Source organism: Eutrigla gurnardus (genome assembly GCF_963514095.1).
Source record: "Eutrigla gurnardus genome assembly, chromosome: 8".
Taxonomy (NCBI): Eukaryota; Metazoa; Chordata; class Actinopteri; order Perciformes; family Triglidae; genus Eutrigla; species Eutrigla gurnardus.
The window spans coordinates 27,045,402-27,067,901 of record NC_139922.1 but is presented as its reverse complement, the minus strand read 5'-3'; the positions used below and the strand labels follow the sequence as shown (position 1 = coordinate 27,067,901).

Below are 22,500 nucleotides of genomic sequence, written 5' to 3'. Positions count from 1 at the left end.
TGGAACAAACAGACGATTTCACTTTTCTTTTTCTTTTTTGTCTCTGTGGGGATGTGTATGTGTGTCAGTGTGCACAAGTGTGTGTGTCAGTGTGCACAAGTGTGTGTGTGTGTGTGTGTGTGTGTGTGTGTGTGTGTGTGTGTGTGTGTGTGTGTGTGTGTGTGTGTGTGTGTGTGTGTGTGTGTGTGTGGTTGAGGAGGGGAACTCTGGGGCCACAGAGAGAGAGAGAGAGCGTCAAATGAAGATGCTGGATTTCAAAAAAGATTCTCGATGTAATCAATGTGCAACAGCTAGAGGGAAATGGAAAGAACAGCCCACGTGTGATTGAACTGTTCACGTCTACATAATCAGATGCTCTAAGCTGTGTGTGTGTGTGTGTGTGTGTGTGTGTGTGTGTGTGTGTGTGTGTGTGTGCGTGTGTGTGTGCGTGTGTGTGTGCGTGCATCACACCGGCCATGTACCGGATTGCCAAAATCCCCCAAGCTGCCACTAAAAGGTCACCATGTAAGCTAGAAAATAAACAAAAAGGTATTTCCAGTGCTGTTATTATGTGGGATAAAGATCAAGTTGGTGTTTGCCCCCAAAGTCTGAAGGAAGTGGGAGAGAAATAATCAATCGTGAGCTTTTTTTTTAGCAGCTCGGCCCTTCTGCTCCGTCTAGAGACGTTGTGTTTCCATAGCAGGTGACACCTTCTTCTATAGAAATACATGAGAGCGTTTAGAAGTGAGCGGACATACTGATACATTTACAGAGTAAATATACTCAATCATGACTCCTTAGGAAAGACCTCTCCATCGTACCATATCAGTCAGTTATCATACGATGAGATATGTACCAAATCGTATCGTGTGAATTTCCAGGTTCAACCTTGTATTCTGAGCTTTATTTACTTTAATGTTAAAAAAACGATTATTTCGTCGTACCGTTCATCCTCCTGTCTCTCTCATTTCAACAGGATTGTGTTGCTAGCATCGACTGAATATAAGAAATGGTGATCGTGATTTGTGGACTATGGTTTTGAAGCCTTGATTGTGGCCTTTTTTGATTTTTCCAGTGAAAGGAAGTGACCATATTTGGACTGCGGAGGAGCGACGGGTGGATCTGATGAACACAAGCAGCAGAGCGGTGACCTTCCTGGACCTGGATCCATGTGGATTCTGGTGAGAAGCTGCTAACAAAGTTAGCTTCATGATTCAAGGTCAACTTAACAGCTAAATGTTGAAGTCATGTTAGCAGCTAACTGCATTGGTACAAAATACATTTTAAATAATCACAGCCAGAAAGTCCAAACCGAAAGTAAACACCCCGTCCTCACATTTCAAAAGCTGGAACCATCAAAACTTTTTTTGCTCGATAAATAATCAATCAGTGATCCAAATTGTCGTTCGGTTAATTGATTATTTTGCACGCTGTGAGAGAGAAAAAGAGTATACCGAATAATTCTAAATGAAAGCTTCAGTCAGTCTTTGATTTGCAGATGCTTTTTTAAATCCGGGTCTGGAAGAAGAAGCAGCGGGGGAGGGGGGGCATACTAAAAATAATTTCAGGTAATTATTTAAAGCTTTACGACATAAGCAGACTATTTAAAACTCTTCGCCTCAAAAAAAAATGTCACCTCCAATATTGTGTAGAAAAAACATACGCACGCGATCAAATCACCGGGATGCAAGCAGCGTTTCTGTTTCCAATTCACGAGTGAGATTTCAAATATTTGTGGCAGCAGACAAGGTGAGCGTCAGACGGAGGGAGATCAAGCGTCGGGCGAGAGACAGAGAGAGACAGAGAGAGAGAGAGAGAGAGAGGAAGTGCTTAGTAGCCGCAATAATGACATCAATTGAACACAGCAGATGTTTGCAAGGGAAAGGGATCTAAAGGAGAAAAAATCCTGATTCCTGCAGCTGTTTATGTCAACACGGCATGTTCATGCAAACGCTTTGAAGCGGCTGATGCACAGTATATGATCCGTACGTTACAGTGATATCCTCCGCCATGGCGCTGGGTGTAATGTGAGCGTTGCTGATAGTAAAGTATGGACACTGAGAGAGAGAGTCTAGGCACTTCTCATCAATAAAGAATGAAGCAATTAAGCTAATCTCAGACTGAAGGTGCCCTCTCTCCTTTAGAACTACCAGATCCCCTTCATGGAAACCAACCACTACTCCATGGAACAACCACATCTTTGTTCTGTTACCTTTGTGATCAAAACAGTAGGACCAACCCTAAACTGTCACAAACAGGTGGTTGAAAAGTGAAGCCAAAGCTGAAGCGCCTTAAACTTGCATTCTTTCTACTGGCCATCAGGGGGCGACGGAGACGTCAGATTGTATAGAAGTCTATGAGAAAATGACCATACTTCTTGATTTATTATCTCAGTAAACATGAGTTTAAGATCTCAATCGCTAGTTTCAAGTCTTCAATACAACATGAGGTTCATTTAGTCGATGCCTTGTGATTGACGGGTCGATACCAGAGCGTTGTCCGGTCTTTGTTTTCGTCTACGCCGTGTTTTCGTTCATTTTGGTCGCCTATAAAAATGTTGCTTTAATTAAGGTCCACTCGCTCGTTAAGCCGAACCCGTCAGGCGCTGTTAGCATCAGAGAGGCTAGGAGAGGAGAAGCAGGTACCTGCTTGGCAGGTAATCTGTTGAACCGCCTATCAATGAAACTCTTGCCGAAGCCGATCGGAAGACTAGCAAACTATGTTTTCCAGCAGGAAAAGCAACCGTTGTTCTAAAATGCGAGTCCACAAACCGATGGGTGACGTCACCATGACGACGTCCACTCGTCGTATACAGTCTGAGCTCACGACGGACATCTTAACATGTCGTAGCAGGAAACAGGTCTAATGGATGACAATGTATTCAGGTGTGTCTCACTGGGTCCTGGAGGCTCGCTGTGATCCTTTAATGGAACGGAGCCTTCATTAGCACCATTAATCACACCTCGGGCCTTTTCCTGCTGCGACAAGTCCAAACGGTCTATTACCCTTTCAACAGGAAGTCAAGCGATGATGATTTTGATCATCGCTGAAAGTAATTAATCAAGAGAAGAATCTGCTTGATATGGGGACATTTTTACCGCTTTTCTCTGTTTTATGTCTGTGACAGTTGAATAGTGTTATTTGTTCATGAACGAATGAAAGTATGGCATTCGTTATCACGAGGATTTTTCCCCAAACATGTTGATATTGCGATGATGTTGCAGTTTTGACTATTAGTGCTTTTACAAATACGTACACAAAGAGATTTGCCCTTTGCTGTCGTCAACTTTTAATAGAAAGGGACATCACTTAATCAAATCCTTGTGCCTCATACATCTGATTCAGGTCTTCTACTGCAGGTGACGAAATCCGCACTCAAGGAGACAAACTCTCATCAGCCCACCGGGATCCGACGTATCGCTTCAAAGAAACAACACAAACGTCTTCATTTTGGAAGGTTTTTCATTGTAAACAACGTTAAGTCATCACAACGGCAGAAGAGCAACCAAAACACAACCTCACTAAACCAGTTGGGCCGCCCCCCCAGACCTTCACTCAACACACAGGAACCACCTCCTGCAAGCTGACTCCACACACAATACGGAAAGGTACCCTGACTGTCATACGCTACCACTCTCAAGCCCACCGGTACGGTAACGTGATAGTGTAGAGCTTAATGGCAAGACGACCCCCCCCACTCCTCTCCATTGTGAGCCCAGTCCAAAGCATGAATGGTTTTTTTGGCTAACACCAGGTGAGTCCACACCAGCAGCAACACTAGACTTCCTTTAACCTTTAGGCGAAGGCCTAACGCCGTAACGCCGGCCGCTCTTAGCGTTAACTGTACATAGTACTGTCTCATTTACTAAACAAAATACAACATATGGGGGTTGTTACCATTTACTACCAATTATGTATCTATCTAGAAAAGTAGATCTCATTTTATAAATGTTTTGGGTGGGCCCTGCGATGGACTGGCGTCCTGTCCAGGGTGTACCCTGCCTTCGCCCAATGACAGCTGGGATCGGCTCCAGCCCCCCCGCGACCCTGAATACAGGATAAGCGGTAGACGATGGACGGATGGATGTTTTGGGTGGTTGTGGCAATGCAAGACAACGTCGGACCACAGGTCACAAACTTAACTTAACCCTCATAAGCCCGCACGGATCCTCCTCCTCCTCCTCCTCCTCCACCTCCCTTTTTATTAATTTCTGTCTGCTTTTCTTCTCTCTCCTTACCCCTCTCATCTGCCACTCTCTCTCTCTCTCTCTTCCCATTTCCCTTGTCTTGCCCTTTCCAGAAGGTCCTTCCCTAAACCCCAGAGAGAGAGAGCGAGGGGGGGAGGAGCCTGGGACGGCGAGGACGCGCTGGTAATCCGTGCAGTGACCCAGGTCAATTCAATTATCCTGTTTTCTTTCGCTGTGCGACGCGTGTGCCCATTTCACAGCCAACTCCCTTAATGCGCCCAGGATTAGCTTCTCTTACTTTTAATGATCTACCTATCGACGCCTTGGGCCCCGCACACACACACACACACACACACACACACACACACACACGGCTAAGTGTTTTTCACGTATTAGTTTTTAGTGTAAAGCAGTTCACTAAACAATTCTGCAGGGCCGAGGATCAAGAGACACTTTTCTCAAAATAAACACGCATGCTCGGTCGGGTTTGTGCACGCGTCCGCTTGTTTATGTGGGAGTGTGTGTTACATAAACGGCAGTAAGAAGAGGATTGTATTATCCTTCTGCATTTACCCAGGCTTCACCTCACACCTCCAAGATTTGAGATAATCACCTTAGGCCTAACACACGTTAGTGTAGAAGCTCGCTAAGCTCAGCCCGGAGGAAGGAGAAAAAAAGGTTGTTTTATGTACGAGCGGGCTGCGGACAGCTGACGTGTGTTGAAAGGTCCGCGGAGGGATCCAGAGGCATTAAGTGGACGTGTACTTTTAAAGTGTCGTGCACAAGACAACAGTCTGATCGGTTTGCACGCCTGCTGCTACCCCGCCGGATAGAAAGTGTCTTTTTAAAAGAGACGATAAATGAGACGCTACCGTCATCTCACCTAATTACCTAACCCAATGTTATTTTACCACCAGTCGCTCACTAATTACATGACTGGTTAACTGAGCAGGCGTCACTGTAGAAAAGAACCACAGCAGCTCTGGGAACTCGAAGGCCTCAAGTGTCGTTTTCTTTTGGACTTTTGTCCATCAAATTCCTTCTTACTCTTCAAATCCACTCTCAAAGCAATATTTGGCTTCTTTTAACCATTTCTGTGTCACACAAAATATGCCGCAGCTCTTTCCAAAGACAGTAGAAAAAGCAGCTTACCTGGTATTTCCTGTCCATTGTAGTTCCATCCAGCCACAGCCAGCATGGAGGGCAGAGGAGATCCAGGCCTACTGTCCCTGTCTCTCTCCCTGTCCCGCTCTCTGTCCCAGTTCCTCTCAGCCTGCTGGGTAATGTGCCTGACGGTGTCCTTGTTCTTCCTGTTCTTCCTCCGCCCTGACCCCGATAGGGGTGGCCAGGACCCCTCTCCGCCTCCTCCGGCAGCCCCTCCGGCCCCTTGCTCCCCCTGGCTCTGCGCCGCCCCTCTGGGGGCGTCCCGTGGATGCGAGGAGGAGGCGGGGGACACCTGTTCCTCTTTGACGGTGACGGGCCTGTAATCGTGCGGCCAGGCGGGCTGCGAGTCGTGGCAGGCTTCCTCCTGGCTCTCGTGGCTCTTGGGGGGTTCTTGGTCCTCCTTGCCGTACGTGCTGCCTCCCTCGTGGCAGCTGGCGATGGCCGAGTCCCCGGAGGAGTTGGCCGGGCTGGTGCGGCGTGCCAGCCAAGGGGAGGTGCTGCGACCAGACATGATGGAGGCCAGGGCTTCGGACGCCATGCCCACGATCCCGCCTCCTCCTCCTCCCCCTCCTACTCCTCCACCTAAACCCGCTCCCGCACCACCCCCTGCTCCCGCCACGCCCGCTCCTCCTCCGCCTCCTCCACCCGAGCCGATGCCGACGGCAGCGACGGCTCCCATCTCGAAGTCGGCCAGCTCGTCGGCCATCTCGGAGCGGATGCTGATGTCCAGCGCCGCCTTGATGAAGCTGTGGCAGGCCTGGACGATGTCCGTCATCTGCAGGTAGCTGGCGGCCGACATGACCTCGATGACGTTCTTGCTGGTGAGGGCGAGGTGCGCCGAGTACATGAAGTCCAGTATGGCTTTAAAGCCTGTCGCTGTGACGATGTCCAGGTGAGTGACAGTGGTCTGGTGGTGAGGCTCGGACCCTTTTTTAACCTGGAGGGTGAGAAAGATTATTCACAGCGGTTCACCGAGACGCCTGAAATGTGTCGCCAGCAAGGCCTCAAAGGCGTGTTTTTCAAGATACATTTTGATGCTATTCAACGCCACACTTAGCCCAGGTAGCCAATCAAATCAAGCAAAAGACTACATTACTAGTTGCTTTACCGACTGGATAACACACCCAGAACAACAACAAAAACCCTGCTATGATCTGAGAGGGAAAACGAGGGTCCCTTACCTGGCAGTAGAGAGTCTTGAAGTAGCGCGATGAGCCCAGGAGGACATTCTTGTGGGCCTTGAAGATCTTTCCATCCACAATGACACAGGCGTCGCAGAGGATGCCGTGCTGCCGCTGCTCGTTGAGCTCTCTGAGGAGCTGACGGTAGTGAGAGGAGATCTCCATGTCCTCCTTCCTGTTGTTCATCTGGGTAGCTGAACAAAAGCCTCTCCTCCGAACGTCTGCCGGGGGAAAAAACAAGACAAATTAACTTTAGATGTAATGTCAAATGATGGCGTGCTCTTAAATGCACGCTACGAGAACTCAGCTGTGCAGAAGCAGGAAGATACAGAGCAAATCGAAGCCCATTGTGTACATTTTTGAAGGAAAGATATTTCAGATTTCTGATCTGAGAGATTTTTGGCAACTTCTCTGCTCGAAGTCCACATACTGTATATGTTTGATGGCAATGAGCTTCGAACGGCGGATTCATTGTCACGTAAAGGGGGGGGGGGGGGGGTAAGCAAATTTAGCCGAACCACTCCTTTAAAGACGAGCCAGGGTAAGGATATCTCAGTAATGACTGTGACATAAAAAAACAATGACATCAATAGAAACCACATTTCAACTGCTATAGTTTGAAGTCTAAAAACAGCTCAGTAACAAACAGTCAAAAATCTCTGTGTTTAAACCGTGTCTGACAGGTTCATGTGTGTGTGTGTGTGTGTGTGTGAGCTCATTAAAAATGCGTTAAAAAGCATAACACTTCCGCAAAACAGTTGAGAGGGAGAAAAACACCTCATTTAGTACAGACCACTTTACCATTAAAAATGTATCAATAAACACAGCCTCAGTTCCTTGTTATTTCTTGCTTCATCTCCCCTTCGACTGTGAATATTCAATCAACTGTCTAGTTAAGACAAAAAGTCACTTTTGAACCTTAACCCCAGCGTTTCTGATCTGGCGCGGTTCAGACTGCGTTGTGAACGACGTTTTTCTTGAAAAACTACAGAGAAAAAGATCCTTAATGGCAATTTGTGAAGCTGCTTGGCTGTCGGTGAATGAAGAGCCAACTTTTTAGAATTCATCAGTCAGGAGGCAAACCTGGTTCTGAAGAGTGAAGCCAAGGAGGAAGTGCCTTCAACCTGCGTTCTGTCTAATGACCTTCAGGAGGCGACTTCTCTCTGGTTGTATAGAAGTCTATGAGAAAATGGTCCTAATTCTCTCTGCTGGCCACCAGGGGGCAACTCCTCTGGTTGTATAGAAGTCTATGAGAAAATGGTCCTACTTCTCTCTGCTGGCCACCAGGGGGCGACTCCTCTCTGGTTGTATTGAAGTCTATGAGAAAATGGTCCTACTTCTCTCTGCTGGCCACCAGGGGGCGACTCCTCTCTGGTTGTATAGAAGTCTATGAGAAAATGGTCCTACTTCTCTCTTGATGTATTATCTCAGTAAACGTTGTAAACATGAGTTTATGGTTTCAATCTCTAGTTTCAAGTTGGAGTCCATGCTTCAAAATGGCAATCCATGAACCTACAAGTGTACTTGGCTCCACCCTCTCATGTCACTTCTGGTTGCAAAAAAACTTAAAACCATGATGGCAATGACCAAAAACCAAGATGGCAATTGTCATGACTGGGTTTTGCTGTTTTGGTTTCTGGGGTTTTTGGAGTCTTTCTGTCTTGTGTTGTCACATGTTTTTCTTGTCTTGTCTATGTCATGTCTGTGGGGTTTTGTAGTGTTGGTTTCCTGTTTTATTTTGAAGTCCTTCTGTCTTGTCTTGTCACGTGCTTTGCTTCCTGCCTTGGTTTCCCTCCTTTTTCTGTCTCCCAGCTGTGTCTCATTGTCTCGTCAGCCTTGCCTCTCGTTCCCCCATATCACCATATTCTGCCCTTGTGTCTCCACACCTGTCTGTCGTTGACCAGTCAGCCCTGTGTATTTAGTCCGTGTTTCTGTTCTGTCTTGCTGGGTCGTCCTGTGTTATCCCGGATGTGTGGTCCTGATCAGTCCTGCCCATGTCTCCTGGTCTCTGTCTATGCTTTGGATTATTGTTTGTAAGTTTTTGCCTATGCTTTGAATTATCTTGTTCTTTGTTTTTTGTTTTTGCCTGTTTGGCTTCCCTAAGTTTTTGTATAGTGTTTTTGCCCCTGTGGTCTCCCTGAGTTTTTGGACTTTGTTAGCTTATTATTTTAAAAAATACTTTTTTTACTGCATTTGGGTCCTTACCTCCTTCATTCCGAGTACACCCGTGACAGCACTGACCAAAAACCAAGATGGCAATGACCAGGATACCGACATATTTTATAGCCAAGGATATACCGAAGGTTAGAAGAGTAAGGATACCTCTGAGGCATTTGTGCTCCGGGGTATTGACGTAAGATGTGGGTGAGTTTGTGTTATGGCCTGTGTTTTACAGGTCAGATGTCATACTGATGGCATTTGGAGCTCACACAACAGAGAGACTGCAGGTGAAGGCCACCGAGGCAGCGGAGCAGGACACAAAGGGAGACATGAGAATGGCTGGAGTCAACCATTCGGTAGCAGGAAAACAAGGAGAAACCACATAAGCCCTTGCACACACACACACACACACACACACACACACACACACACACACACATTCAGGCAGTGCATTAGCCAGAGCATTATCAGCCGCCGTTCCCGCTCTCGTCTTGGTGAGGGCTAAATCGCGGGGACGCAGAGTGTTACCAAACGCAGCGGTGATTTGTTTTGGGAACGCCACAGCTGTCAGCTCTCGTGGGCTATTCTGAGAGATGACAGCTCGGGTTGGCCAAGGTGACAGCGGCGTTTGCTCGGGGGCCGGCACACTTCAGGTCATGTTTAGCGAAGCTCTGCTCAACCTGATGGCTTGTAAGATCAGATAAATCCAAAGTGTCTCCCACGTCCGCCCGGACAAACACACCACCTATGAACGGCAGCAGAACGGAGTGACGTTGACCACCGCTGAAACCTCTCTTTCACTCCCGAAAAAAAAGAGTTTGATTAAAGTTTTGCTCACTCACAAGCAAACTCTGAATGGCTTTTATTAAAGTCATAGAAGTACAGAATTGAGGAGGAGGAGGAGGCAGGAGCTCAAAGAAGAATACAGAATGTCCCTCAGAGGCTCAAAAGCCAACTTTGACGCAAATGTTTTTATCCCCCGGCTCACACGCTTCTTAGAGACATCGCTCGGCGGTCTAACCTTGAGATATTCTTTCCTTTCTGCGTTGCCCTGATGGAGGTATTGAGAGTCTTCACCTCTCACCTTTCACCAGCTTCCCCTCCTCCCCTCGCTGCCATTCTTCTCTCAGCGCCACTGGGCACATGGAGTTGTATAGCCGCGGTCTATAAGATGGGTCCTTCTCTGAGCCACAGAAGAAAAGCCTCTTTTTTTTAGCTCAATGCCTTTTATTCCTCGTTTTTTTTCCAGCCGATGTGATTGGTGAAACCCAGGGTTACCCTGCGGCTTTAATAATATATGTACTGTATATACAGTATATATATATGATACTGCAGCTCAGAGGGAGAGTTGAAAGAAAAGGCAGGTTCACCTAATCAACAGCTAGAAGAAAGACGCTATTGCTGGCGTGTCACTCGGGGTCGAGGTCCTCCAGCCCTCCGTGTCCGACGACAAAGACGAGCGGCGGGGAAAAATAACCAACATGCTCATGGCGGCCACAATCGCTCGGCAAGAGTGGGAAAAAAAACAAGATAAACAGGATTTCCATTCTAGTACAGTTCATTTTCTTGATTCATTGAAAAAATAAATTAAATTAAAATAGTCCCATTTGACCTTATTGAGTGAACGTGGAAATCTTGAAGGACAAATAAAGCTGGATAGCATTTTAGGTAATTGTGCAAATATAGAGACATATATTCTTTGTATTTTGGGTGAAGCAACCATTTTAGGCAGTAAAACACAAACTTTGTACACTTTTTGTGCACCAAAGTGTGGCTATGAACACAAACCTAAACAGTGTTAAATGCCACGGCAACATTTAACAGAAAACAATGTTCATCGGAGGGTTAAAAACGACAGCAGAGGACTGAGAGGAAGAGAGGCAGAGAACTAATCAGATTTATTGCTTCAACAGACTCGGAGAGACGTTCTGAGTCAGTAGTTAGGCAGAGAAGAGGAACTTTAATGGAGAGCGCTTTGACCTCTAAACTCTTTGCTTGCCTAATTGGCTTGTTTAATTTCAGCATGTCCAATTCCCTCCAGTCAAAGACCCCTTTTTTCCAGATGAGCCAATCCCAACGCTCCCCTTCCTGCAGCACATAAAAACCCACAAAAACCTTCTTTACTTGTTAATCAAGATTAATAAGCAAATATCCAACCAAATATATTATAATCTCTCACACGTTATTATTATTACTATAACTTTCAAACATTGAAAATAGCATAATAATTAACTATTGACAAATATAATAAATAAATATATAAATAATAATAGGACTGGTCTCAGGATACTATTAATAAAACGGACAGCTTATATCAAGCAATCTGATTGGATAATAGCCGTAACATTCAGTATCACTCCTCTTCTGAGAAATAAACGTTTTATTAATGAGTTGTCATGGTTGCTTAGCAACAGGGTCATGCGAGGGGATCACTCCCACCAACATGGAATAGATTAGATACAAAGTGAGTGGCTTAAACCTGCAAAAACGTACAAAAGGTGAAAGTGGAGGCTCCCATATGTATGTATGATGAGTGTATATAAAAATGTTTTTTTACTCATCTACCCGTATCCACCCTTTTACTTCTGTCAACATAAAGAGAATCATTGCGTCCCTATGGTCCATTTCTGTAAGTACACTGAGACTCTGGCTTTATCTTTCCTCAGATAGCTGCCCCGTCTCACCAACGAGCTCCGACCATCGACGGGACCAACACTGTCTCCCTCACCATGTGAGTTCAGCCTTGATTTATAACACACACGCTTTTTTTTGTTGTTTTTAATCCAGATGTACACTTGACACAAGATGGGAAAGTAAGATAAAATGAACTTGTCAAACAAACAAGTGAAGAGAGAGCGAGAGAGCGAGAGATTTCTATGTCTCATCCAAAGCACTGCTGCTGCAGCCGTCTCACCAAGGCTACAGAAACTAAAGCTTGCTTTCAGGATGTCACAGAGCAACGAAAAAAAAGCTTTTCATTCCTCTATGAAATTTCAGCTTGAAAAAAAGCAAGGAAAAAGTCATCAGGAGGCAGGCTGACAGTCTGAGCGCTTATTTGTGGTCAGAGATGATTGTTTGGGTAAAGAATGCCACCAGAGCTCCAAGTCCCTGTCACCCTTCTGAGGCCAAATCAGAAGTGACGGTCCTCCTTAACCCCCTCCTCCCCCCTCACACAACAACACAAACAATCAAGAGCCCCGTGTTCCCCTCAAACACACACACACACACATCTTAAATACACAAAACACACACGTTTGCACGCTTAGCGAGGCCGTCGCGGCGTCACAGCCGGTTTGTCCTGGTCGCATCAACGCAAAGTCACTTTAGGCCTAAAGAGAGGAGACGTGTGATGGAGTGAGAGAATGGGGCTTCCTCCTTCTTGTCCCTCCGAGCCACTTCTCCGCCTCCTTGACCACGCAGGACCACGGGTGGGGGGGAGGGAGGGGGAGGCGGCATGCAAGGTCCTTCTGGATCAAAGGCAGAGCGACACTTTGTACGTTAGCGACGTCATTTATCAACTAAAACACAAAGCACACTTTCTCCTTTGCTGAAAACCGGATTCACTTCTCATTACTGTTCCTGCAGCAACGTTCAAACCGGCTGCAGGTTCCTTCAGCATCCACACACACACACACACACACACACACACACACACACACACACACACACACACACACACACACACACACTCACACACACACACACACACTCACACACACTCACACACACACACACACACTCACACACACACACTCACACACACACACTCAGTTATATTTATTTTTAAATTAAGGGATTTCCAGTCGGTCAGAGCAAATTATAATTTAGTGGCCAGAGTAGCGCTTGCAAAAAAAAAAAAAAAAAAAAAATTGCCACCCTAAGCTAATCACTCTGCATTCAAATTGTGGCCCTCTGCTCAGCGGATGTAACAGTTCTGCTCATTATTTGATAAAAAAAGACTTTGGTTTGGACGAGCGTGTCGAACTCCAGCTCGCCGAGCCCCTTTTGTGTGAGCGGTGGAATAAATAAATAAATCCCATTAATAAATAAAGAGAACAAGCAGGCTGATAACACCTAGAAAGAAACATTTGACGGGCAGACTGAACTTGTTGTTTTGTCATTTTATACCCCGCACCAATCAATTTATTTAATTTTAAAAATGTGTTGGATGCCTATGTGCAGTGTGAAAGCTAATGTTTATGATAATTATCACCTGCAGGCTGTCTCGGCTCTATCGATGTTTTAGCATTTTTTTTGCAAATGTTTTGGTTTCATGGACTGTAACTCGCCTTAAGCTTGCATTCTCTCTGCTGGCCACCAGGGGGCGACTCCTCTCTGGTTGTATAGAAGTCTATGAGAAAATGGTCCTACTTCTCTCTGCTGGCCACCAGGGGGCGACTCCTCTCTGGTTGTATAGAAGTCTATGAGAAAATGGTCCTACTTCTCTCTGCTGGCCACCAGGGGGCGACTCCTCTCTGGTTGTATAGAAGTCTATGAGAAAATGGTCCTACTTCTCTTGATGTATTATCTCAGTAAACATGAGTTTATGGTCTCAATCTCTAGTTTCAAGTCTTCTTCAATCCAGCATGATGTTCATTTAGTACATTATTGTCCATTTTGATTCAAATAGACCAGAAAGCATGGGATGTTTTAGGGGGCGGGGCTACCTGGTGATTAACAGGTTGCTACCACAGCGATGTTCTGTCTTGTGTGGTTTCACTTCGTCTTTGATCGCCTAAAAATGTTCTTATTTAGCATTCAGTTGTAGCCCCCCCCCAGGTAAATACTAACATTACGCCATAACTGCTGGCTGTGTCAAGAGTAACTGATGTATTTACAAGTAATTGATGTATTTACAGATTGTTAGGCTGCCCAGAGTGGCAGCAGGATTCTGTGTAATATTTTGTTTAGCACAGATTCTACATATTAGGATGAAGTTTGTCAGTTTACTCGAAACTGTTTGACGCACAACAATAAATCTCCAATCTTCATGTACACCTTATCGGTTCGTATAATTTCTGCTACTATAAGTTCCTTCCTTTTCACATCTCTACTTTTATCTTGACACCGTCGTTTAAAATCAGCAGAGAAAACGCAGTAAAAAAACTGTCCAGGGAGTGAAGTGGTGAATGGATGTGAAGAGGAAGGAGGAGGGGATATCGAGTCAGGATTCAGTAGCCGAGAGTTGGCATTTATCTTGTCAACCTTCCCAGCCTCATGCCTCCACGACAACATTTTATCAGTTAAACTGGAAAAAAGCAACATGTTTCTTTCTTTTTTTTGCACATTTTTTCCAGCAGTGACATGTACCAGAACGCCATCATATCATAGCAAACAGTTTCTGTGGGTAAAAAAGGTGAAACAGGTTGGCAGGTCTGCACTCAATGAATTATGCATTATGTAAAGTTTTCAAAACAAAGTGAAATAAACGATGCCTCAAGAAAAAGATTACGAGAATCGCTGACGTTATATGCTAATACCTATGAAAAATTAAAAAGGTACATGAAGAAAAGAATTGGTTTGCTTTGCAAGTGGACATTTTCCCATATAATGAGAGAAAATACTGGGGGGGGGGAATGACAGCATGCATAAGTGGAATTAAAATGATATTTGGCCGGACAATGGAGGCAGTGTTCTTGGAACACATGACAGCATGATCGAGGACAGCCATTACTGTACTTCCCGGAGGTAAAATCCACTAGTTCTTCTTCAAGATAATATGAAAGTTGTATTAGACTTGGAAAGTTTTACAGCCATTATTTTCAGGTACGCGTTGTATAATCCCGTATGTGTCACAAACGTCAGGTGAACATGCAAATACGAGGCCGGCCAAAGGTCGAGTTGAGTCAGAGCAAAGTGAGAATGAGAGAAAACGATGTCGAGAAGTGGAAAACGGAGAGCGAGAGAGGAGACGAACAGGGAGACGGCGAGGCTCGAAAAAAAAGATAGAGATGGAAGATAGAAAGAGGGGGAGACAGGAAGAGAGAGGAGAGTGACTCAGGCAGCCAATATTTTTTAAACAGCTTTGCTTCCACTCAACTGGGCATCAAGGCCATTATCCCGGGGTTAATCCCCAATCCGACGGAGCTGGCAGCCTTCTGGGCCAAGCCAGGGTGGCAGCCCATCAACAAGGCAGGCACGGACAAAAATAACACACACACATGTGCACACGGCAGCCATGCAAGCTGCAATTAGAAAAAAACACATCAAAGCTATTAGCTGCGAGTCTCCTTTTTTTCTAGCTTCTTTGTCCTTTAGATTTTAAAAGCACTGTTAACGTTCGTCTCTCGTTTTGTCGTCTTCATGTCTCGCTGCATGTGTTCCCGTCTACAACCTTCCTTCTTTCCTTTATCCCACACAAACCTCCATCTGTCCACCTTTGTTTTCTCCACCTTCCCCACCAGCTCCGACCACGCACACATTTTTACCGTCCCTTTCTCCGCTCACTCTCTCTGCTTCTTTGGCCGGCATCCAGGAAGTCAAGGTGGAGGAAGAGATTGACTCAAAGAAGGATAGCCGTGTCGTGTGGAGAGGGACTGAAGAGGATCCAGGAGGCTTAGGGAGACTTAGCATTACTCTCTTCAACCCTGGCCTTCTTCCCCCGTTGGTACCCGCTTCCACGTACCGCCCTAAAAACAAAACCTAGTACCCCAACATCTACAGCGTGCACCTGAAGAACTCCATGCTTCACATTCAGCACACCCACCGAAGGAACAGTTTCTCTAAGCCTCCTGTCTGGCTCTTATGTGTACGATTCAGCAACTCCAGGTCTCCTGTCGACCTTCAGCCACTCAGGTGTTGAGCTGAGACTGATCTTATGGAAATCCAGGCATAGTAAGGATGGACTGGGATCATCCCAGAGTGACCAGAAAAGAGATATAACTCTTTAAAACGTCCAGGTTGATGCCTGTTAGCCTGACTCACTAATGGCCGAGTGTGAACTTCACCTTGAGGTCTTCGAATGTGGTGCCCCCATGTTTGAAAGAAAAAGTGCCCTCTTGGATGCCCCTATGTTAGATAAAACATGATGAAGTGCCCTTCCAGTGGAGAAAACATGATGAAGTACACTTTTGGGTGCCAGTGGAGAAAACATGATGAATTGCATTCTTGGATGACATTAAATAAAACATGATGAAGTGCCCTTAATGGTGCCCTTCCTGTGGAGAAAACATAATGGAGTGCCCTTCCAGTGTAGAAAACATAACGAAGTGCCCTAAAGTGTGCCCTTCCAGTGGAGAAAACAATGGAGTGCCATTAAGCGTGCCCTTCCAGTGGAGAAAACATAATGAAGTGGCCTAAAGTGTGCCCTTCCAGTGGAGAAAACATAATGAAGTGCCTTTAATAGTGCCCTTCCAGTGGAGAAAATAATGGAGTGCCGTTAAGCGTGCCCTTCCAGTGGAAAAAACATAATGAAGTGCCCTAAAGTGTGCCCTTCCAGTGGAGAAAACATAATGAAGTGCCCTTAATAGTGCCCTTCCAGTGGAGAAAACAATGAAGTGCCGTTAAGCATGCCCTTCCAGTGGAGAAAACATAATAGTGCCCTTCCAGTGGCGAAAACGCTACGTAAGTGCTAGAACTCTCTGCATGCCGTTTGCCCCGACTCCTCAGACAGTCCACTCCTGGTCAGTAATACCATTTGACAGAGCTTCAGAAGAAAACTGAAAGAAATGTCTCACCACCACATCTACCTGTCTCCCCGTTTGTCTTTTCCCTCCTAGTCTATCTATGCATGTAGTTTCTGGGCTATCTTCCTCTCTAGGCCCCTAAGCCTGCTATGTCTCCCATGGTAACTCCCTGACTGACGACCCGGGGCTTAGCCTAAATTCTCTCTCTATTAAAAGCTGTGAAATGCAAATAATGAAACATCTCATTACCACTGTCAGAGGACCCGAAATGAAAGGAGGAGGAGGGGGGAGCGGAGAGGGAGGACAGTAAAAACGAACAACGAAGCGGCGGGAGAAAGAGGGCTTTGCGGGAGGGAGGAAGGGAGGGAGGGAGGAAGGGAGGGAGAAACAAAGGTGAGTGCCGGAAATAAAGGAGTGGAACGGGAGGAGGAAAGGATGGGAGAGAGGAAGGAGGGAGAGAGGAAGGAGGCGACGGGAACAGATAGCCAGACAGTGAGTCTTTTGTGTGATACGTGTTGCTGTTAGCGTAGAGGCTAGCTGGGATCGTCCACCTATGCAAACAGGGGTGGAGTCGCCGTGAGTTAGGAGGTGTCATTCAAATGTCAAGCGCTCTTCCACTTATCTGCTTCACGCTCGCTCAAGTGAAACACACACCATCGGTCAACAGCTGCAGTGCAATCACAAGTAATGGATGTGCAAAATATAAGAATATGTCGTCAGCGTGGTGATTGATAATTTTATTATGCCCCTAGAGGATTAGTGGTTGCAGAGTCTTTTACTTTTTTTACTCCAACAGCTTCGTCATTAATCACCTCGGAAAGCAAGCGGCTAAACAAAAAAATTGCATACTTTCCTATGATTACTCAGGTTTAAGTGTAATTTTTAAGAACATATCTGTCTGGTACGTTGGAAGTGAAATCACCTTCGGGAAGCGGCTGTTTTTCTGCCTTTTTGCAGGTGGGGTTAGACACAAACCGCCGATATCACGAGGGAATTCTTGGGAGTTGATTTTTTTAAGGTGTGACATTTTATCAGCGAGATTAGTGACTTCTGGGAATTTTTGCGTGTTGTGAAATATGTTTTATTACTCAGATGCATCATCATTGTGTTTTCTTGGGTTGTCCATCTCGTCAATTCTCGTCAACATGATGTGTAAGGAACGCCTGGAGGGAATTTCTTTTAAATTCGGCACAAACGTTCACAAGGACTCGAGGCAGAACTGGCCAAAGGTCATTGTGACCTCACAAAACTTTTCTTGGAATTCATACACCAAGTATGACAAATTCACAGATGTCTGATAGGATAAAATAAGGACAAACAACCACAAGGCAGTAATTCTAGTTTCCCATTCCTAATCAGGAGTTAGTGTAGAAACTAACCAGTCTTATGATGTGCATTTGTTATTTCATGGAAATGATTTAGTTTTGTTTGTCACGGGATGCAAAGAAACCGAGTTTTATGGTTCTTGTTTGGAAGGGAAAAGGAAGTTACCGAAACCATGAAGCCAATTCGATTTTGAAGACTTTCCAGTTCACCTTTGTATTGTTCTCACAGTGCACACACACACACACACGCACACACACACACACACACACACACACACACACACACACACAGTCCACATGTGATTGTTGAACGTCTCATCTTAAAAGCCATGGGCATGAATGTGCTGCTGGATCAGCCTCCGTTCCTCGAGGAAGAACCTGGCTGCAGTCGGGGTTTCAGTTCAGGCCGAAGGTGTTTGATGGGATTGAGTGTGAAGTCCGGTCAGGTTCTGCCTCACCAAACTCACAGAAAAACACATTTCTTTGTCGTGTTGAAACAGGAAAAAAAACACACTGCGGAGTGTATGACTGTCCACATACTTTTGGCCAGATGATGTGATCCTGCAGTAAACCTGGATTATAACTCTGGTTTCACCCTCATGTTATTGAGACACATAAAAAAACATCTCTGGGTGATCTTTTAATTCACCTCTCATCCATCTAGCATCGCTTTTCGATCCCTTCTGCCCTTTTTTCTCCTCCAGTTTCGTTTCATTTTTTTGTCATTTGGGGAATCTCAGTTCTGTTTTGAAAAGCACCAACTGGCTTTGTGGCTCAGCTGATGATGTCAATCTGAGACTATGGAGCTGCTCAAAAGTCACATTCAACACCCATCCTGATCTCTCTCGCTCTCTCACTCTTTCAAGTGTGTGTGTGTGTGTGTGTGTGTGTGTGTGTGTGTGTGTGTGTGTGTGTGTGTGTCCAGACCCTTTCACAAGCCTTAAAGGAACCGTGCGAACGGGGATGTTTTGGCAGAAATTGAATATAATATTAATAATTGTGTTTTTCTTGGCGTAAAATCCCCTGAAACCAAGAATTGATGTTTCCTTTACGGCTGAACTTATTAGTCAACTATCATTCATAGAATTTTTGTCAAGTAATCGCTTAGTTGATACTTAAAGTATCGGAGGCTGCTCGTTTTTACAGCACAAATATAGTTTAAATGGCTAAATATGCACTAAAATGAGCCAAACAACCAAAGCTGGATTTTCTTTCTGTTATAAAAAGTGTTGGATTTCCCCATGTGGACACACACACTGTTAAATGTATATTAACACTATGGTTGCTTTCACTGCATGACATGACAAACTCAGCTCAGCTGTCACTAAACAGCTTACATTGTGTAACTGCATGGTTGGTTTGTGTGTCTCTGCAGGACGGTGTGTCTACACTCAGCCAACACTGAGGTAAGAGAACATTCTGTGACATCATCGCACAACAGTTCTGCTGCATCTATATCATAAAGTAAAACATAATTTGATCTTACCTACTATAAAGTTTTGAACCAGGACCTTCCTTAATTAGATTGAGTTAAGGGATTATCTGTCATCGTTTTCATGAAATACAGTTTTTTTTTAAATGTGATGCCTGCAGGAGCATCTATTGACGTGCATCAATTGTTCTTTTATTATTTATTTCAGTGCATTTGGGCCTTGAGTTTATCCGTTAAGAATCGCACAAAAACAACACAAATGTTTGATGTGAGACGTGCTCATACTTTTCTTTTCATTCAGCATGAAAAAAAAAAGACTCAAGAAAAAGTCAACTAAGACCAAAACAAGCAACTCATCGACAAACAAATGTTAGTCTAAAAATGACCGCTTTAGTTCCCTTTAGTTCCCGTATATCTACGTACGGTTCATCATCTCGGATCTGCCGTGTTTCTACAGAAGAACCAGAACGGACCAATCAAACGCCGGCTCTACGTTTTCACATCGGCCTTTAACATAAAACCTGTCACAGCAAAAAGACAAGCAACCTGTCATGACTCAACGAGACACGACTGTACATGACTGTACCTCCCCAGACAGCCTGTTCCCGAGCTGTTCAACCAGCAGCTACACAGGTCTCACACTGAAACGCACACACACACACACACACACACACCGTACAAGTGTGCAGGAAATGAAACAAAGGGTCACCGCGAGGAAGTAAAATGTAAAAGTCGACATATGGTACGGCAACACCACTCCTATGGGAAAACACGTCGACGGACTAAAAGCTAAAAAATGTGTGCTTTTTTTTTTTTAATGTGCAAAGTGAATGACTGAAAAGCTGGTGACTCACTGCTGGTGGCCAGTTGCTATCTGGTGCCGAGGCGGGTGTCCAGAGTGTGTGTGTGTGTGTGTGTGTGTGTGTGTGTGTGTGTGTGTGTGTGTGTGTGTGTGTGTGTGTGTGTGTGTGTGTGTGTGTGTGTGTGTGTGTGTGTGTGTGTGTGTGTGTGTGTGTGTGTGTGTAAGTTGGTGTGACTGTCTCTCTGTCAGACTGCAAACAGAGGCATCTTTCTCAAAATCCACGCTGGGCCGCGGCTTACAATGAGCTCATGCAAAGAGTGGAGCGAGAGAAGAAAAAAGAAAAGCTGCAGCTTAAGTGTGTACTCACAAGGACAACACCCCCCTCCCCCTCCCTCCCCTCCTCTGAGCAAATATTAAAAGAGACTTCACTCCCAGCTAATCTAATTCACAAACACTCCAGACGCGCACACAAACAAGAAAACACACATAATCTAACTACATTAACTTAGCCCTCAACACGCAACGCGTATAACTTACCCCCGTTTTCTCCCGCACAACCAGCGAGCGCCGCCGTGATTTACATATAGATAGAGAAGTGTTTGTAAAAAACACACACATTTGTATATAATAGCCCAAGGCTGCGTTGTCACTCATCAAGCTGATCAAAAAAAACAAAAAAACAAGCAGACACTGTACGACGCCGATGAATCTCTGAGCGTTTTTTTTTTTTTTTGGCGAATCTGTCCTTCAGCGGTAGGAGGAAAAAAAGAGGAGGTGAGATAAAGGGAGAGAAATCAAGGGGAGAGGAGAGGAGCATCTAAATATAGAGACTCACATTTTGGAGTCAGAAAAGAGACAGTGAAGGGTAAGAAAGAGGGAGGGGAGGATGAAAAAAGAAGGGGGAACAAACAGAGAAGACAGAAGTGATGCTGGAGAGCCATGGTGGGCTTCGTAGACCGCTGGAGATCCGGACATGGAGGACTCGGGAGTTCGATACCCTGCACGCTGTACGCTGCAGCCCCATGGACGTTGGATACCGAGGGTCCCCCCCCCCCATAAGCGATCTTTCCAACAGCTTTATCTGAGTAAATTCAGTCCTTTGTCTTCCTGGTCTCTGTGCTGCGCTGTGATTGGCTCTTCACGAAGGAATCGCAAAAATCAAGTAAAGTTTGTCTCAACTTTTGGCGTGGGTGTCGCTCGAGGCCGCCGCTGATTGATGAAAGGGCGAGCGGACAAAACGCCTCACCTGGATCCTCGCTGCTGTCCCGTCCTCTCCCATCATCCTCCCCCTCCCTCCCTCCCCTCCTCCCCCCTCCCTCATCCGTCCATCTCGTCGCGTTTACTTCAACGCTCTTTGACGTCTGACTGTCACCTGTTTGACGAACGTGAACGCCTCGCAGGCTTTTTTGGGGGACTCTTTCCTTTTTTATTCTTTATTCTAATGGAAATAACTGCAAATGCATGTGGAGTAAAGCCGTCGCCACATACAGTAAGAGACACAAAGAGAGAGAGCGAGAGAGGGGGAGAGACAATAGGTCCACTGTGCAAACTCTCACCATCGCTAAAGGACAACACCCACCTCGGAAACCTAATTTTGAAGAAGTCACACATTCCCACAGTGTGAGGCAGTGCCAGTATCAGGTGTCCGTCCAAACCACCAACCACCACCAATCAACCCCCCCTCCCCTTCGTGACACACCAGCGCACACACCAAAACAAGCGAGGGAGGGGGAGGGAGGGGGGATGAGACGGGAGACAGGAGGGGTGCGGGGGTGAGAAGGAGAGAGAGAGAGAGGGCGAGGGGAAGAGCCAACCAGAGACAAAAGGCAGAGAAAAATGACAAAAGGGGGGAAAAAGGAAAACGGAGAGGACGAGAGGAGGTGAAAAGCTCATTGCCAGCTCACCGTCTGCATTCACGGAGCCGGGAGGGAAGACAAAGACGGCGACAATGAGCCCTCCATGTATATATATACAGTATATATACAGTATATAAATATATATATATATATATATACTGTATATATATATATAGTGTGTGTGTGTGTGTCGAGAAGGCCGTTAGTCGTTAGTTTGCCCCTCGCCACTGAAAAGGGGATGTGAACCTACTCACTTCTGTCCACGTTAACGTCGGCTTCACCTCCCCGGTCCAGAAGGGGAACTGCACAGACGCTCATTCAGAGGCAAGACAACAATGGAGCTCCACTGTCCCCGTATTCAACGCTCACATATACACGAAAAACATACGAATCCTAATACCACGACTTCCCCTTCTCAGACGTCAACCTGAAGCCAGAACCTTGTTCCAATTCAGGCTCAAAGAAATGAAATGTGTTTTAGCAGAATCCTGAAAGGAGACGCAAAGTTTACTCTCGTGTTTTCGGTTTCTACGAGAGCTTAAATGTTCAAAAAACTCATACTGAGTATAAATACTGAGTATAAATACTGAGTATAGCCGTATTCACCCTCTGTCTGAAACGGGACCGCGTTGCTCGGCAACAACCTGGGTCCATGTTAACTTCCTGTCAGCCGATGTCGCATCCATGACCGTGAAAGTGGGGCATGCGTACTTTTATAAAGCACTGAGATCCGCTGTATATTTTAAAAAAAAATCTCATTTTTTACAAATATTTGACATTTAAGATTTC

The 22,500-nt window shown here is 45.6% G+C and overlaps 1 protein-coding gene across 5 annotated transcripts in view; it reads right to left on the bottom strand.

Annotated features, from left to right (window-relative positions):
- zbtb46 (zinc finger and BTB domain containing 46) overlaps positions 1-6,754 on the bottom strand; it is a 42,078-nt gene extending 35,324 nt beyond the window's left edge. For all 5 annotated transcript variants that reach the window (XR_014597514.1, XM_084014408.1, XM_084014407.1 and 2 more), the window contains exons 1-2: positions 6,512-6,754; positions 5,319-6,267 (exon numbers count right to left, since the gene is read on the bottom strand). Coding sequence is in view for 4 of the 5 variants with exons in the window: in XM_084014408.1 (XP_083870534.1) it covers positions 5,319-6,267; positions 6,512-6,697 (1,135 nt within the window). In the remaining variant the exon portion in view is untranslated. The remainder of the gene's footprint in view (positions 1-5,318; positions 6,268-6,511) is intronic.
- Between the last annotated feature and the right edge of the window lie 15,746 nt (positions 6,755-22,500).